Source organism: Chrysemys picta, chromosome 9 (assembly GCF_011386835.1).
Source record: "Chrysemys picta bellii isolate R12L10 chromosome 9, ASM1138683v2, whole genome shotgun sequence".
Classification (NCBI taxonomy): domain Eukaryota; kingdom Metazoa; phylum Chordata; order Testudines; family Emydidae; genus Chrysemys; species Chrysemys picta.
The window spans coordinates 78136142-78155315 of NC_088799.1; the positions used below are offsets into that span (position 1 = coordinate 78136142).

Below are 19174 nucleotides of genomic sequence, written 5' to 3' on the forward strand. Positions count from 1 at the left end.
GCCTTCTGTGATGACTGACCAGAGAAAGTGGATCTTTGCTCTCTACAGAGCTATTTGGTCCCTATTGAGCAGGGTTTTCCACCGGTCTTTATAGTGCCATTGACAGGCAGGTGTCAGCAGCAAGATTCAATTTCCTGGAGTTGGTTTTTATAGCAGGGTGAACAGGTGACGTAAGAGGTTGCATAAATTTGGAGATGAGCTACTTTATAAAAATTGGATTTTTTATTTAATTATATACAGTCAGGTATATTATGTAGATGCTGGAAAATAGATTATTTTCCATTTCTAATGACAAGTTACAATTTCCATGAAATACCTGTCTAGCATTATATACTCACACAAATACAGACACAGGCACACTGACTCATGCATATGCATGTACAAAGGGATTATTGAGTGTGTGTTTGTGTGTGTGTGTATATATAAAATGAGCTTTATGTCCTTACACATCAATCAATTAAAAGGAAAGTAAACATTTTATAAATTAGGTCCTTATCTAGCAAAACTACATTTTCATTAAATTAAAACTCTACATTTTCACAGTATTTTTAACATTAAAAAAAATATATTTTCATACAAAATAAATTTCACAGAAGGGTGCCAGTGAAATGCAGGGTTAAGTCCAAACAGCAGTCCCAGGATTTTGATATTTAGTATTAAATAAATTGCTTAAACAAAACAAAAAACAGGTTTGAACCATTGTTAAGAATCTCTCCAAGGCTATTATATAATATCTTTGCTGCTAGTTACATTAATCTTCTGCATTAAAATAACACTTTAGTTTAAAGTAGTTTACTTTTAATAACAAAATGTAAACCAGCAAAATTCAGAGAGTTTAGACTCCTCTGGCCATATCTTAGCCCTATTGAAATCAGAGATGAAGCTCTCATTGGTTTCCACTTGGCTAGAGTTTGGCATTTTTAGAATTACAGAGAGCATCTTCTCAAATCAATCATGAAATGAACAGTGGGCTTGTAAACCTGGACTCCCACTGAATATTTTGCAAAATACACTTGCAATGTGACTGACAACACAGAAGGTAGTCACAAAAAGTCAGTTGTAAGTAAGAAATCATTTCACGCTGCACCTTTAGCAAGGGGTGAGCCTTAAAATATTTGTTTGACATTTGGTTTGGTACAAATATCCTGAAGTGTGGAGCCTTTTATTGGAAGCTTACTCAAGTCTGCAAAATTAGCAGTGAAATCTTTCTCATAGTATTTTGGCATTTCTATCTCTGAACCAGAAACAGACAGTGGGGAAAAGAAGGCTTTCTGGACATTTTAGGACTTTTGATTATAGAAACAGGTAAAATTACAAGTCGGTCCTTACTTTTTTCTTAATAGATTAACCCAACCATATCTTAGAACCAAGGCGATGGAATATATAACATGATCTACTCAAAAATATGAGGCAATGTTAATTAATTTTTAAATTGTAAACTTGTTGAGAGGCAAGAACTTCCTCTTCCTCTCCATATGGTTAGTATTGCATTAAGCAGACTCTTGGCACTCTATACAAATTAAATAATCATTACTGTTTTAGTAAGGGGCCAAATCTGGAAGTCCTTATTTAGTGAAAATTCTCTTTTAAGTCAAAAGGAATATTGTCTGAGTAAGGAGCCCAGTGACATCAGGGATTGGCCCAATATGAATACAGTTTTACTTAATTCAAAGTTTTGACAACGTTTCTGAATTCAGCGTTCATCACAAAAATAAATAATATCTTGCCAAGTGCTTCTTATTTTAGGGCCAAATCCAGGCCACATAGCAAAATCCAAATCAAAGAGCTTTGCTGGGCCATGCTCAATCCCAGCCAGCAGTCGCCAGCATGTGGCAGGGTAGCAGATATTACAGAAAGGTATGGAGATGGGTACTGGGTGTAGACTGTTGCACCTAATCTGCACAGAATTTGCACTACACAGGGCCTCACAGGCCATGCCTCCAACATATTACTTTCTCCTCTTTACATAATCCACCAAAACTGTACTGTGTGGCTTCTCCTCAGCTAGGTCTATTTGTGCATTGTAGCCAATTGTTTTTTGCTGGTGGGGGCCTTACCACGCTTGTCTAACCTAGGTTTAGTTTGGGGGATTAGTGGCCTCCTAACCATGAGCCAAATACTGAGCCTTCTCCGTTAAGGTGCAAATTAGCAGAAATGATGCATTTCTTCTGCACTGTTGGCCAAAGTAGCAGAGAATTTTCTCAGATGGGCATGTGGACATACATGAGATATCTCCTGAGGGCCTCTGCAAAGCATTGCAGAGTTGTAGAAGTGGACGTGTTGTGGTTGTGACCAGGGGGACAATGTATATTATATATTCCATGGCTGAAAGCTGATATAGGAGGGTAGTGGCAGGTGACATCCTTCAAGCCACTGTTCTATACACAGCAATAGCTGGATGCAGAATTAGTGCCCTGGCCCTTACATCCATTCAGCAAGTGAAATCCCAACCTCACACTCATCAGTTTCACATGAACAAAGCTATTTTATTCTGGCTTGGCTAGTTCTGGCTTGGGCACTATATCAATTCTTTTTTATAATATACATAACATGTTGTTTAAATTCAATATTCACAAAAAGATTGCAAGAAAAAGGTCAAATCCTCAAGTCCTTTGTCAGTTTTTTAATCAGTCCAACGCTCATTGAAATCAACAGATGTTTGCCTGAGAAAGGATTTCAGAATTTTCCCCAATATGCTGGGCCACATAAATATGATGTTGAACATCCTTTTAATCATTTCAGAAAGTGCAATATTAATATTCCACCACTTCACCTTATTACACAGTTCTGGAATGTTTTTTCGCATAACCTCTGTTGTGTAACTGAATACTGTCTTGCAAATCTTGTCTTGAAAGTCGTCTTCTGAACTCATCTGTAGTGAAGTAGTATATGACTGGGTCTACACAGGAATTCAAACTGGCAAGACACAAAGCCACTGCATGAAATATTGAAATCACATTTCGGGCACATTGGTTTTCTATCCGTCTTGATTTAACAAGGAAATCTAAAGGAAAACTGATATGATAAGGTGCAAAGCAAATCAGAAATACCACAGCACAGGTGAGGATCATCTTTAAAGCCTTTTTTTTCTCTCCAAAGTCATGGGAAATGGAATTCTTTTCTTTTAATGATAGGATAGTCTTCCATGAGCAATACAGAATTATCAGCAGAGGAGTTACAAACCCAATCAGCTCACCTATGGTCATCATCACAATGGAGTTGGAAAGGTTAATTTCCTTTATGGGAAGATCTGCAAAGCACGTATTGGTATTCATCTTACTAGAGTTAAATCTTAGAAGAGGAAAAGGCAAACAGCCAATGCAGACTACAATCCACCCAGCGATACTGATGTACACATCATATATACGTTTGCAGTCACTGAACTTGAAGGGGTACATAAGAAACAAAAATCGTCTTACACTGATGCAAACCAAGAAGTAGATGCTTGCATACATATTTACATACTTAAGGTAGAAACAAAATATACAGAGACCTTCTCCAAAGTGCCATGTTCCAGACAAGTAGTAGAAAATCCTTAGAGGAAGGGATAAAACTTGTGCTAAGTCAGCAATGGCTAGATTGATCATAAATATCACAGCCCTCTTGGTTTCTTTCATGTAGCCATAAAAGACCCACAGAGCTAAAACATTCCCTATTAATCCAGGGACCAGAATCAAAGTGTATGTTATTGTATAGTAATGCTTAACATCAGTATCGTTGTAACAGGTTGAGCTGTCTGTCGTCATGTTTATTTTCATTTAGCACAGATGTGAACTCTAATGAGAAGTTTACGTTACCAATGGAATTTCCAGCTATCGTCAAATTTCCTATATAGGTAACAATTAAAAAATACTGGAGAAGCTGCAAACTTAACATTTACTTGTCTTGTTCCTTTGCATCCCCTTGCTTTTTTGTACAGCATTATTTTGCGCTTCACGGTATCTTGTTTACTTTGTGTTCATCTAACTAAGTAAGATTGTTGCTAGCAAGGCTTGATAACATTATTCCTCTAAAGATTCTTGCTGACCAGATTGTCCTGAGGTAAAAACTACACATGACATTTCCTTCGGGCTTCACTTTTACGTAGGTTTCAGTTTCTATGTCATCTATTCTGATTTTGGAAGAAACTCTGTCCTGTGGTGAGTAAGTCACGTATGACACTGGTCACGTTCTTTCTCAAATGCCTCTTGAATATAATTGCTTGTGGTGCTGATAAAATGAAGCTCAGCATGAAGACAGGGTGCAGGTGGGAATAAGGAGCATTCACTACGTGGTGCTCTAAGTAATAAACACATGTGCAATAGCATCCTCAAAATCATCCATCTGGAGGTATTTCACAGCCAGTTTTCTCAGCCCCCAAATGTCAAAATAGATGCAGACCTGCAGCTGAAAGAAAACGAGGAAAATTACTGACTAATATAATGCCATATAGGAGTATGCTTTTTTGAAACCCCCCCCCCCCCCCCATATATAATGTGTGTTTATGAAATCTTGTAAGAAACTTAATTTTTATCCAAGACGGGCCTGCTTTTTAAGATGCTGAGCACCACAGCTCCCATTGTCTTCATCAAGATCAGTGGGTGCTCAGCACTTCAGAAAATCAAGTCCTTTGTCATCTTCAGTGAAAGTGAGAGCAAGGCCACTGCAGAATAAGAAGGAAGTATAGAACAGTCTAATCACTACACCTGCATCATTTAATCCAGTGTTATGCATCTTTAAGCAGAACTCCTCTCTGACCCTAGTACATCCTTATTTGCTAATAACTAAGTGGTTTTATCAAATTCTTTCCCACTAACTGAGGTATCTGTCAAAAGGAAGCACCTTCTTATGCCTAGTTGCACCTGTTGGGGGCAGCAGACATCCTGACAAGGGGACTTTGTACTTTGTATCACTATGTGTCCCTAGGTACTGATTAGGTAGGTAGATTGGATAGTTCCTATGCCAAGTAGTCATGCCTGGGAATCTGCAATGGAGTCTAGCGTGTTGCATGATTAATAAAGTAATGAGCCCTTCAAGAAGTGCCTATGTCTTCCCTTATGTTAATAACCACATTGATCCAAATACATCCCTACTGTAACACCACTGAAGTCAGTAGAGTTGCACCAATATTGAATTTGGTGCCTAAGACAAATTCTTTAAGTAAAAATATTTTATATCCATAATTTTGCAATGATAAAATAACCTAACCTGCCATAAATGTCCAAAATTTAAGAAACTTTTCATAAAAGTCATCCACAGAAGGAACTTTTGATATTTACCCAAAAGAAGGAGCACTTCCTTTTCTTTTCTCATCTGATTAAAACCATATAATTACAGTTTGTATGTGCTGCAAACCTCTAAGGTCTCAGGCTACTGCCACGTTGAAGAAAAGAATCTGTTTCTCATGTAAATGAGGCTGATATATTAATCTGAAAATGTGACCTTTCTGTCAGTGCAAATGCTGTTATGCTAAACCAGAATTTCAGGTCGCAAAATGGCGGCCTTTCCTCCTAGCCAAACTCCATTCTAGGGAAAAATGCTATTTTGTGTTCTGTGAACATGGTTTTTAAGAAAAGTTCTTCCACTAATTTTTCACACTGGTTCCATCAGTTACTTCAGCAGCCAGTTAATAGGTTTCCCCTTGAAACTGAAAGTAAAAGAGTGGCTATATGTTTGCTTTTCCTCACAGTTGATATCACTATAATATCTTGCATATCCAGCCTACCTTCTCACAAGAAGGTGCTGATACTAAAGTTTATAAAAATGTGACTTTTTTATTAATAGATGAAATATCTCACAAAAAGATCTGTCACACACAGCCAGTATTTTGTTGAGGTAAAGGCCCCTGCAAATGACAAACCGAGCAGCTGAAAGCATCTTGAATATACTGTTAACATATGATAAGTCAATGTCTACAACACCCCAAATGTCTTGGCACCTTCCTACACAAGAAACCACCTCTCCTCTTGAGCCGTACTGTGGCAGCTGCAATCAGCAGAGGCACTCAAACTGGAGCACCTGTGACTTACAAGAGAAATGACTGGTAGTAGAATGTTTTCTGTGAGGAGTGGGCTGACAGCTCTGAGATGAACTGCCTTCTCTTGTGGTGCAGCATAGCCTAGGTTGTTGGCTTTAAAAGCACTCCGCAAGGCATGTCTGTTTGTGCTGTCTGTTGTGGAGGATGTCATTTGAAGAGAATTTGATCTATGGGGCGGGGAAAGTGTTGTGTTTTGGAGTGAGTTCAGTATTATGGGCCAGGGGAATGATAGAGTCATAGAGTTTAAGGCCAGAAGTGACCATCTAGTCTGGCTTCCTGTGTATCACAGGCCACTAACACCCCCCAGCACCTGCACACTAACCCCAACAACCGAAATAAGAGCAAAGTAAATGAGACCCACACAGGAGACTACACTAATATGTGCCACAGGCAGATAATAGGAGGAACCCAGGTGCACTGGTGCTCAAGGGCCCTGCAATGGCATTTCATTTAATCCTGACAAGTGACCCCCACCCACACACCGCAAAGGCAAAAAATCCCCAAGGTCCCTGCCAATCTGAATTGGGGGAAATTCCTTCCCAACCCTACATATGGTAATGAGCTACACCCCAAGCATGTCAGCAAAAACAAGGCAGCCAAGCACCTGAGAGAGAGACTGCTCAGTGCCATCCCAGGGCCCTGGCCTACCCTGCCCAGTGACCTATTTCCAGCAATGGCTTTCCTGATGCTCAGAGGAAGGAGATTTTTAAAAATGGGGGGAAAATTCATTTCTTGACCCCTGCTAGTGGCCAGCTGAAACGCTGAAGCATGAGAGCTTTAGGAACATAAGATGTAAACCAGACATGAGTCTCTAGGCTGTTGAGCTCTGCCCCCTACCATCACAAACAATCTTCTCATACAGTTGCACTCATAAATTTGTCCAGCTCTCTCTTAAAACTAGTTGTTTGCCTTCACAACTTCTAGTGGGAGGCTATTCCAGGCTAAGCTTCTGTTTAGTTTACTTTTCATTTTTGTAATGGGTGTTGGGATGCCTGAGAAAGGCCCCCCCTTTTTATTTTGTAGAACTCCAATTAAATAAATATCCTATGTCTGTGCTTCCCAACCAGTGCCTTTACCTGCTTTCCTGAGCACAACAGTAGCATTAGATGACAATGCTCAAGACATAAAATAAGGCCTTTACCCTTCAAATGTGCACCTGAATAGCCCGTTGAGTTCAATTGAACAACCCACTGTGTTAAGTTACACAGATGTGCAAATGTTTGAGAGATTGGGGCATATTGAACAAGGTCAATTAAACTATTACCTGATACCGCATGTATTAATCTCAGTTCCTCTTGGTGTTAGGTAACAGATTCAATGTTGTCATTCTAGACCTGAGGAAGAGCTCTGTGTAGTTTGAACACTTGTCTCTTTCACCAACAGAAGTTGGTCCAATAAAAGATATTACCTCACCTACTTTGTCATTCCAGAATTATGCACTCTGATGACTGAACAAAGGAGGCTAATAAATAATTGCACGGGCCAGCCTGAGGTTTATTTTCTCCTCTTCACACTAACCTGATTTTCTCTAACATGTAGCACTGAATTCATTTTAAAGTTCTGAATTTGTGATATTAAAATGATTTCATCTCTGTCTGGATAATAAGGTCCCAAATCTGCACAACTTATGTGTGCTTAACTTTATTTACGTGATTAGTCCCATGGACTTCAATAGGACTGCTCATATGAGTAAAGATAAGCATGTGTATAAGTGTTTGCAGGCTCAGGGCCTAAAACAGCTTCATTTTTTAAAAATCTCTCAATGGTGCATTTTTTATAAGCCCTCTCTTGCATGGCGGTTCCCAGCAAAATTCATCCCGCCAGTAAGGTTAAATCTCACTCACATTACTGCACTAGGACTAACTAGATGACTAAGGCAAGATAGATTTGGCCCTACATCAATGGTCCACATGCAAATGAGGGGGTAGTGCAATTCAGTGCAACTTACACAAGCCACACATGTTGCGCACACACACAAACAACTTTGGTAAAATGGATGGTGAAGCTTCTCTAAATGAACCAGTACTGACTAAAATAGCCTCAGTGTTTTTCCCACTCTGGTTTATTGTGTAAATGTCACCATCATTCACTCTGTATTTACTCCTCCTGAAATATTTCCCTTAATTCCATTAGTAACACAATATCATTACACTTGCACTAAATAATAGACATTGCCTAACATTACATAATTCATCAAAGGCATCATAACCTCAAAGGCTAGATTCTGCTTAGTCCTTAAACAGGCACACAGTGAGAGAGGGGAAAAGTAAGGAGTCTCTCTCTCCTTGCACAGCCTGCATACAGCTAAATAGAATTGCCGTCCTTGCACTCAAGAAAGTTCACAGACTGCTCCCCATTTACAAACCTGTTTTCCTACAGTAACCCAAAAAGAAAAGTGAAGAAAAGTAGAGACTAGCTGGAACAATGGCTCCACCTGCTAGGCACCAGCTAGCAGAACTGGCCTAGTACACAGGGAAAGAATGCTTTCCCCATTAAGGTTAGGATGTTTCAAAAAGGCCTACGGGAGTTGTGCACCCAACTCCTAAAGATGTTCAATAGGATTTGGGAACGAAACTCCCTTTGGCTCTCCTGAAAATCTTAGCCTGAAGGGCTGTAGCAGTGTGTCCCTCTCCCTGTGCATTGGGAAGCTTCAGGAGACACTGCAGAAATACAGAAAAATCAAGCACTGAATTTTTTTTAAAATTATGCTTTCACTGAAGGGATTCCATATATAGCTATAGGCATCGATGCTTGTGATCTTCTGAGTCACCCCATGAGAAGAATGACAACTTTTGCAAGAGGAAAAAGTACAAGCAAAGTGAGAAACTGCAACTGGAAAATTCCAAACAAAAATGTACAGCATTTTAATCAAAAATACAATATAAAACCCAACATGGTGCTAAAAGAGGAAATCATGTTTCACATGTTCTGCATGCTTGTTTACCTTCAGTTTATGGCATTACAAAGACTTTCTGTGTCTAACTATAAACCATAAGTAACTTCCTTTTTTTCTATTTTGTTTCTCTTGTTTAAGTGGCAATATTTTTATATTGACAGGTCAGATTTTGGCAGGCACAACACAGAAACTTATCTTTTATACTTAATAAAAAGGGTATTAATAGCATCTTCCATACAGTATTGTAATTCTATATATTCATTATTGCTTTAAGGTAGTGCCCACAATGCACTAGGCCAGGGATCGGCAACCTTTGGCATGCAGCCCGTCAGGGAAATCCGCTGGCGGGCCGGGACAGTTTGTTTACCTGCAGCATCCGCAGGTTCGGCCAATCGCAGCTCCCACTGGCCGCGGTTCGCTGTTCCAGTGGGAGCTGCGATCGGCCGAACCTGTGGACGCTGCAGGTAAACAAACCGTCCCGGCCCACCAGTGGATTTCCCTGATGGACCAGGGTTCAGTGGATCTAGAATGAGACAAAGCATTCTGGAATGGGTTACCTAGGGAAGTGGTGGAATCTCCTTCCTTAGAGGTTTTTAAGGTCAGGCTTGACAAATCCCTGGCTGGGATGATATAGTTGGGGATTGGTCCTGCTTTGAGCAGGGGGTTGGACTAGATGACCTGAGGTCCCTTCCAACCCTCATATTCTATGATTCTATGATTGTGTTAGCTCGCAGGGCTGCCATTTAGGGAGGGTGGGAAGAACACCTGCTCCCCCCTCCCCGCTGAGTTTCATACCAGAGGTCTGCTCATGGCGCACGCCCCAGATCCAGGAGGAGCGCTGCAGTGATATGCAACCAGGTCCAGGGGTGGCATTGGGGGAGGGGGTATTGTAGGGGTTATAGCCACCCCACCATTTGCTTTAGTTCCCCCCTCCTCCCAGAGCTGGGCGCCCAGCCAGCAGCCACTGCTCTCCAGCAGCCCAGCTCTAGTCTCCCCTTCTTTGGGAAGCAGATCCATGTCTGGCAGGGCTTTGGGGGAACTTGCCCGATGCTAGAGGTGGGGGGGGACAGGGAGCCTGTCTGCACTTGTGCCTCTGACTCAGGAGTGGGGGTGGCAGCTGCTGCTGTACTGAACAAATGTTCAGACTCCTGAATGTTCAGCTTAAAGAGACAGTATGCTGACACACTCAGGGGGCGCACACAGTCTCCCACACAGACTTCCCCAACACACTCTCTCTCTCTCACTCACACTCACACACACGTACATATATATTATTGTTGATACTTCTTGTAGGTTGTTGGTACTTCTTGGTACTTCCTGTCGAACTGCCAATGCACATATATTCTCTGCAATTTTATTCTTTCAAAGTTCATTAAGGATTACAGTACTGTTATTTTTTTTGATTGGTCTGTGCATTTCATAATTTTATTTCTCTCTTATGCTTAACATTAATTCTTTGAGTGGTGAGTTCCAAAATACCTACCCTGTCCCGGCTGAGTAATTATCATTATTACTTTTATTACTATATTGTGCTTTGTCATTCATTATTTAAAGTGATACAATCAAATAATAGTGTCATTCTAGAATGCAAATTTAGCTTGTACTCACATAAGCGGTGCAAGTTTTTAAAAAATTAGCTAAATACATAACTTTAGACACTATGCAGATAAGGTCACCTATTTTCAAATTGTGTTTTTAATTATCTCTGTAAAATAATTTCAAATTCATACAAAAATAAAAGTGGTTCCAAGTTTGATACTAATAGTAATCATGGATGTAAATGTTAATGAGTCACGTACATGCCAAAAATATTTAGAAAAATTAATTCCTGTTTTTAATAAAGAGAAAAAAAAACACTTTAATCACATATGTTAAAAAAATTAAGTAAATACATTTTTAGTGGAGTGAAAAATAGTTGACTAAAATAGAGTAGATAATGGCAGTAACACTGTGTGTCAGAGAAAGTAAGCAGATTTTAAGCAGATTTTATTTCTTTTTATTTCTCTCTACTAAAGATAGCGTACAAAGTATCAAACTTATATTTCTGATATCTGTGTTAAGGGTCCAAAACTGATACGTCAAGTCTTGGGATTGTATTATCTCCTGATTGTTCTAAATTCACATAGAAATTTAAAATATGGCTTTAATTGGTGTTTGTATATATTTTTCTTTCTTTACATAGGAATTAGATACAGTGATCCTGTCTGCTAATTTCTAAGTTGTTATCTGCAAACAATCTAGAGTTTTCAGGTGTCTAAGTTTTAGGCACCTGGAATCATGGTTAAAGTTGCCCCCCACACCAAAATTTGAAATGGCATCCCTGCTAACTCATGCCATTAAGTACAGCCCTGAGCAAGAAGTGGTCTGTAAGATGTACCACCCAGGAGTCACTCAAGGAGGTATTTTACCTCAGAGAAACTCCCTGAATCACAACTCCCTCCCCTTGCTTCCGGGGAGTTTAGTAGCTTGTGGCTGGTCTATACCAACAGCAAATTCCCATCCCCCCTCCTGTAAACATACCATGCTAGATGTAAAGTTAATGTATGTGCTGCAATATAATATAAAGTAGCATTGAAAAGAAAATGTGGATAGAGTGTTTATCAGATATTGTACACAACATTTAGTTTCTTATTACTGACCTACTCCTTGGGTGGTGGCTATAGGGACACTGCTGACTGTAATACCCTTCTGTTTCTCCTATTTCTCTTATGGAGCCTATAAAAGAGAATATGGAGAATAGCAATGAGCAAAAATAACTGTTTCCTATGAATGCCATGTAAACAGAAATATTATAATACTAACAATGTAATGTACCTAGACTTCTCTTTCTTATGATGACAACTGCGGGTGACAAGATAGAGGGGGTGGGGTGGTGACTCTTAAGTTTGGGGGCGGGTTATGGCTTCCTATATTTTATAAGCTTTTCAGGCCAGGAATTGCCTCTTTCAATATGTTTTTGGGGTGTCTAGGCCCTACTGTAATAGTAATAAAGTTCAGTCTGATAATTACCCAGGCTGTTGTCTTTATAAAAATGTCAGTTGAGAAGAAATATTTTGCTCTTTCAAACAGTTTTCTCTATTTCTCCATCTTGTTCTGTGGGGGCAGAAGACAAATTGCATCCTCTGACAGACTAACTGAGGAGAAATCTCCACGAGGAGAGAACCTCTCTGAGATTTCCCCTGCTTTAGCCCCCAAAAAGGTTTCTCTCAGAAGTGACCATCAGGGTTTTGCTAGGTATCTTCAGCACCTAACATACTTCTCTTTGCTGTAAACAACTGGGGTCTAACTGTTACCCTGAAATAGTATGTGAAAACCAAAGTTCCTGTGTTTTCTTACTGCTAGAATATACAGATGATACTTCTAATATTAGATCATGTTGAGAGCATTATACTGTATTATACTTGAGCCCCAAGACTCTTGTGACTGTTTGTCCATACAGCCAGAGTTTTTGCTGTTGTTCTAATATGTCAAGTTGCCAAATGCATATTAGCTCACACTGCCTTGACCTTACTGGAAGATGAAAGACGGGAATATGTTGTGTTTTTTATGGCTAACTTAGAATTTAAAGCTGTTTCCTCATGCATCAATAATCAAAGCTTAATAATTCATGATTCTGCTTTTTAATACGCACCAAGTTGTGAACCTGAGGTGAAATCACAAGTGGGGGATGGGAGTGAGTTTAAATTTTATAAATCTTAACTCCTCTTTCTCTTTTAAGTGTCACCTCTGCCTATTTTAGCTGGAGGTAGGCGGTAGAGTACATTTGGAAAGGGATACGCAACCTAAAAAAGTTCGAAAACCACTGATCTAGTGCATGATTCAATATGGTTGGTGATGTCTGCTTCAGAGGACATGCAGTGGAATAGCCATGATTTTACACTTCAGGATTTTGGAGCATTGGCATAACTGCATGAGGAAGCTTCTATCTAATCCATCTATTCCTCAGTCCATCCTCTTACGGAAATTATCATTATGGTATCTGAATGCTTCCTTACATTATGCCTGAGACTAGCTAATGTTATTAGTTTCCCCCCATATCCTCCTCCCCCGCCAGTTTACTGTGTTTCAGTTATCAAGTATATTAGGGAGGTGATATAGCACATTTTGAACACACCTATCCAGTGGGCTTCAAACTTACACTTCCTCCTGCAGGCTGTGGGGGCTGGTGCATAAATGTCTTAACATGGTGGTTTTCAACCTGTGGTCTCTGGACCTCTGGGGGTCCACAGACTATGGCTAAGATATCCAAAGGGGCCTGCACCTCCACTCAAAATTTTTTAGGGGTCCACAAACAAAAAAAGGTTGAAAACCACTGTCATAACTTAAAACATGTAGATGTTTTGAAAGAGGCAAAAAGTACAGCTAAAAATACCAGAAGACAGTTGCAAAGCCAGTATGAGACTTACAGCAATTAGCCATCCCACATGGTGCTGTGATCCTGTCTCACAAATTCAGCAATGTTGAACTGAGTCAGTGTTTAGAAGGGAGGTCTCTAGATTCTAATCAAAGTGATGTTTATGATTCTGTATTTAGCACCCATTTCTGAATCAGGATTGAACTATTGTGCCTGTTCAGCACTTGGATGTATTGTGCTGTTTGCGATACCATCTTTTCAATGAGACTAATATGAAGGTCCCGCCTAGGTGCTGTCATTAAACTTTCTCTGAGAAGGACTGTTAGCCCTGCTGTTTTGAACCAATTGCAGCTCAGATAATTGTATTCTGCTATCTACTTTGCTTTTAAGCAGCTGCTATGTTTATCCACGAAGTGACTGGACTTCAGTGAGGCGTGACTATGGAAAGGCCATGTGATAGTAAAGGTGCTCTATAAATGGAGGCTATAGCTTTTTATTAATAATCAAGGCCTCGCCAATTTAACTATGGAGTAAGTATTCATGAGGGCTGGCTGAGCCTGCAGGATTAAAACCTGAAACCACACTAAATTTGTCTGGGAACTTCTTTCCTTCAACAAAACCTCCCTACTCCCAAACAGAGCCCAAGGACACCTCTACTTACAAGTAAGTGTCTCCTGGCGTAGCGGTAGACTTTGGCTCCCTTCTTTGGGACGGCAACAAATTCATCCCTTCCCCTTGTGGGGTGATCAATGAGTGTTTGTTTGGCTAGCCTCTTCCCCTTATTCATTCCGACATCACACAGACCGAATGTCTTTTACTATCTGTAGGTACCATGCCTGGTTCAATGAGAACCTGATCTCAGCTGGGGGCTGTAGACACTACTGTTATTAGTAATAGCAGCAAGCCTGCCTATCCCTACCATCTCCATTCAGTTGCAGGAATAGAATCCAGCCCTGCTGTTGTCTCCTCTGATATCCAGAGTGCATCATATTAAACTCCACCACAAACAGGGATTGTGTAAATTTCTTGGGGCTGGGGCCATCTTTATTTGCACCTTGTGCCATGCCAAGCAGATTACCTGTACTTTACAGCTAATGAACAATAATTATAGTGCAGGGCATTGTGAGACTTCTCAGTGCCAACATGCAGCAAGTGGGTAGTTAAAAGGCAGCAGCAAGATCAGAGAGCATTTCCCAGTCTTACTCTTCCTGAATAGGGAACAGGGAGGATACCTGAAGAGAGGAGAAGGTCTACCTTGCCAGTGCCCCTGAAGTCTACTTATGAGGGACAGAACTAGCAAAACCCTCTGGTTTCTTATGAAAATAGAGGGTGGAGATGCACTTGCTCAAGTTTCACTTGGAGTATTCAAGCACTTTTAAGGAACAAGCCTGAAACTCCAAGCAAGTCTCAGTGGTTGTAGGTGATCCCTGCTAAACAAGTTGGCTAGTTTGCTTTTGCCGAAACTTCAATTTCAACTCACAGGTTGTGCATGGAACATTGCGTAAGTTAGGAGGAAAATATGACTGTCTGATGATGATACCAATAATACATATGTTGAATTCTTTACCCACCAAGCAAAGAGGGAATTTCTTTTTTAAAATAACAATTAAAATACTATCATGAATAGTAATCAACTTTATTCTACAAATATGATTTGATCAATTCCAGATCAATGCACTAAGGGGCAAATCCAGAACCCTTCCCATGGCTACGAGGGGGTCTAAATTAGCTGTTACCACTCAAGAAAGAGATCTTGGAGTTGTCATGGATAGTTCTCTGAAACATCAGCTCAATGTGCAGCAGCAGTCAAAAAATTTAACAAAATGTTAGGAACCATTAGGAAAGGGACAGATAATAAAACAGAAAATAACATAATGCCACTATATAAATCCATGGTATGCCCAACCTTTGAATACTGCGTGCAGTTCTGGCCACCCCATCTTAAAAAAGGCATATTAGAATTTCATTGCAGAGAAGGACAATGAAAATGATTAGGGCTATGTAATGCCATCCATATTAGGAGAGATTAAAAACACTGGGACTGTTCAGCTTAGAAAAGAGACAACTAAGGGGAGATATGATAAAAGTCTCTAAAACCATGAATGGTGTGGAGAAAGTCAATAAGAAAGTGTTATTTATTCCTTGACATAACACAAGAACTAGGGGTCACTCAATGAAATTAATAGGCTGAAGGTTAAAAAAAAAAAACATAAGGAAGTTCTTCACACAACACACAGTCCACCTGTGGAACTCGTTGTGATATTGTGAAGGCCAAAAGTATAACTGTGTTCAAAAAGGAATTAGATAAATTCATGGAGGAAAGGTCCCTCAAAGGCTATTAGCCAAGATGGTTAGCGATGCAACCCCATGATCCTGGTGTCCCTAAACTTCCAACTGCCATGAGCATCTGGCACTAGCCGCTGTCAGAGACAGGATACTGGGCTAGATGGACCATTGAACTGACTCAGGGCTCATCTTCACTATGGCGCTAAATCGGTGCTGCTGCAATCAATGCAGCGGCGTCAATTTAGCAGGTCTGGTGAAGACACGATAAGTCAATGGGAGGGCGCTCTCTTGTTGACATAATTAATCCACCTCAATGAGAGACAGAAGCTATGTCGACAGGAGAGCATCTCCCGCCAACATAGCCACGTTAAGTTGATATACGTTATGTTTTTTTACACCCCTCAGCGACATAACTTACGTCAATTTAAGCAGTAGCATAAACAAGGCCTCACTACGGCCATTCTTATGTTCTAATGTGAGGAGCCATTTTCATTGGTGTCTTTGATGGGGCTAGTTGCAAACCAGGTAGCACTGGACAGGACCCCTGCAAGGATGCCATGTTTGAGGTGTTTGAGGAAATCTGCCACTGTATGGATCCTCCAATCCTCTCCTCTGGAGGCACTGCAGAAGGATCCACAGAGGCTATTCTTGGCATTTGGGCATCCTATTCTACCCACTGGACTGCAGAAGCTACCACAGAGCGACTCTGCTGTTGCTCCAAGCCATGTGGGGTGAATTCTACTTTCCCTGCCTTCCAACCCCAACCCATGCACTGCGCCCACTTGGGCCAGGTACTGGATTGTGGACCTTACCCTAAGTGAAAGCGGCGGTGGTGGTTTCCTAGCCACCATTTGTGCATGTTAAGAAACCACTTCAGAGTTCAGCATAACTGGCAGCTTCTGCTCAACAGAAATAAATCAGCTCATAACTGGATTTTTAGGGGGCCAGGATTAGGGTTCATTGGCAGAGCAGCGGGGAAGCTCATACTGCAGTAATCTGTGCAATCCCGATACCAAGACTATGGGCCTAAACCTGGCATCCTTACTCAGGCAAAACTTGCATTGAAAGCAAATTTATTCGCAGCTTTATAAGAAAAGCATGGAGGAAAAATGTAATAACTAAAAAATGTTGAGCTGCACGGCTCAGCCCAGTGCTCACAAAGAACTACGGGGTGATAGCATGCTCACACAAGCTTTTAAAGCCACTGTTACAGTAATGATAGATGTTTGAACCCAAAACAGTTAATGTAGCTTTCTCAAAGTTCTGCTATTGGTGCTTTCCCTACCCACTCAAAGACAGACTGACAAACTGGCCTGTTTAAGAGTGTATGAGTCAATGGTGTGGTGAGGAGGGGGCGAGGGGGAATTTTGGCTTAATAAATTCCCAGAGTACTCAGGCAAAAATGGTACAATATCTTGGTTTAATTCCATTTGAAATATAATACTTTGCATTTTAATTCTTAGCTAATATTTTTCACCCTTGTTACATGAGTAAAAAAGACAAAGTCCATTCTCAGCTAACCAACACATCCCTCTTCTTTTTATTACTGTATCATTTTAAAAAGCTGTTATTAAAGGTGAATTACAGCTAGCATTAAAACAATATGAGTTTTAGCCAGACTATTCTGTTTACATTCTCCATTGTGAGTTCTGCCATGTGCTTAACAATACCTAGACTTTGTTTCAGACACCATTGTGCTAAGCACAGTGTAAAGCTATCTACCTACATTCTTATACATCATCATGGTATCTGATCACTTGGAAAGATATAAGGGGTAAAAATGAAGCAAAAAATGTATTAGAAATAACTGGAAAAGTGGGAATGGAATAGAAAGGAACTCTTCTTTTACCTGGAGTTAACATGTTATACTGGGCATTGTCTTGTACAAAGATGAGCTCCATTAATAAAAATCCATTAGACAAATACACCTACTTATACTTAAGTGAGATCTATAGACATATGTATAACAAGTACCTGAGATACTAATAGATTTGTTGAGGATGTTCCATATTTCCTTCTAAAAATCTAAATATTCTCTTTTACAAAATGACATGTCAGTAAAATTTTAGAAATCTTGATTTCAGCTATGGAGCTTACAAGAATGGGAAAAAATTATAATTGTCCCTTTGTCAATATTGTTTCTTTCTTGATAACCTCATCACAGAAGTAGAAAATCTGGTTTGAAATTTTACAACTAAAAAATATGTAAAAACTTCTAAAGCTGCAAAACTCTGATCTACAAATCGTTTTATATACATTGAAGAAATCCACCCTTCAGCTAAACAGAAAAAAACTAGCTTCCCTCCAGAGTTCTGATGCTACTTCTTTATTTTAATTTCGTCAGCACTACAATCACCTAATATTTTTATATGCCCTCCATGAATCTTCCTATTTTTTTTGAAAATTCTCTAGCCTATCTTCCATTCTGAAAATGATTCTTTCATTCCATCCTGTCTTTGCCACGTGAGTGAAATATGCAGTATAAAGCCAACTTGTATTGTTAACTGGTACATTTTAAACTTCTTAAAAGAAAAAGTACAGCAAAGATTACGAATTAGCGCCCCCCCCCCCCAAAATAACAATCCTACCTTTTGCAGTTTCTCCTGGTTTCTGTTTAACTCTGCGTAGCTTTTGGTACGAGACTCACTCAGAAATTGACTTTACTGATCGTATACAACAGTTTCCACTCTCTGCTTGATATATAAACCAAAAGTGCAACTGCTGAGAGCTTTCAGAATACATCTGAGCTCAGAAATGCCAGTAGTAGAGAGCTGTCACTGCTTCAGAATAACATCAGAGAGCGACTTGCAGTCTGCACATTTTACATTTCCTTTTTCCAGTGGGCAGCACAGACGAATGATGAGACACTATGGTTCAAAATGTACGCAATATTTACACTTTAAAAGAGGGAAGGAAAAGTGACCATTTCTATTTATATGACATTTTCTTGTCTTCCAATCAAGTAGCTGATAGTTCGCGATCTGATTTTATAGTAACAGAGAACATCATTTTTTAATTGTGTCAATATGCCCTGGATTCACATCCTGGTGAACCTCATAGCTGTGTAGATCCATATTATCTTTAATGGTTGCTGCTCCTCCTTGCTCTAACAATAAATCCCCTACAAGTACCTGCTGGTACAGTTTAATGGCTGTAAGCTAATGGCTAGACCAGGGCTTGAATTAGCTGAAATAGGTGCTGAGGTTCAGTGACAAAATAAGGTTTTCTAACAGTTCTCAGCAAAATTTTCCCCCCAGAGCCCCCTTTTCTGCCAAAGAGACAGAGTTAAAAGTACTGAAAACTATGTGACGCCTTTTCTTTCCCTTTTTCCATTTCTTCATTTAGTTTGTTGCTCCCCTCCCCCGCCCCCACGTGTATTATCTCTTTTAATCCCCAAAGAGTAGGATTTTCTTTTCCTTCTTTATTTCATCTCGACCTTTTGAATTTCTCTTCCATTGTGCCTTTCCTTTTCTTCACTCCATGCCCTAGTCCATCATCTTTTCCCCCACACATCATCTATTTCCTCCCTTCCTCATGCCCTATGTCACCGTCTTCATTTCCGCTTTTCTTCCCTCTCTCCACTAGTTTACTCATCCCTTCCCAAATCCCTCAGTCTCTCCAT

At 40.1% G+C, this 19174-nt stretch overlaps 1 protein-coding gene across 2 annotated transcripts; it reads right to left on the minus strand.

The window, feature by feature from the left end:
• Nucleotides 1-216: 216 nt before the first annotated feature.
• Nucleotides 217-18395, minus strand: GPR174 (G protein-coupled receptor 174). Of its 2 annotated transcripts, XM_005284482.3 has the most exons (3): nt 18141-18395; nt 11552-11627; nt 217-4386 (listed from the first exon to the last, which is right to left on the minus strand). In XM_005284482.3, the coding sequence occupies exon 3, from the start codon at nt 3756-3758 to the stop codon at nt 2778-2780; it is 981 nt and encodes a 326-aa protein (XP_005284539.1). In that variant the 5' UTR covers nt 3759-4386; nt 11552-11627; nt 18141-18395; the 3' UTR covers nt 217-2777. The 2 variants fall into 2 exon arrangements, with proteins under 2 accessions (XP_005284539.1, XP_065412599.1); XM_065556527.1 differs by lacking the exon at nt 11552-11627.
• Between the last annotated feature and the right edge of the window lie 779 nt (nt 18396-19174).

What these genes read in the sequence shown, in the direction of transcription:
- GPR174 (XM_065556527.1), bottom strand. Translation starts at nt 3,758, where the DNA reads ATGAAAATAAACATGACGACAGACAGCTCAACCTGTTACAACGATACT.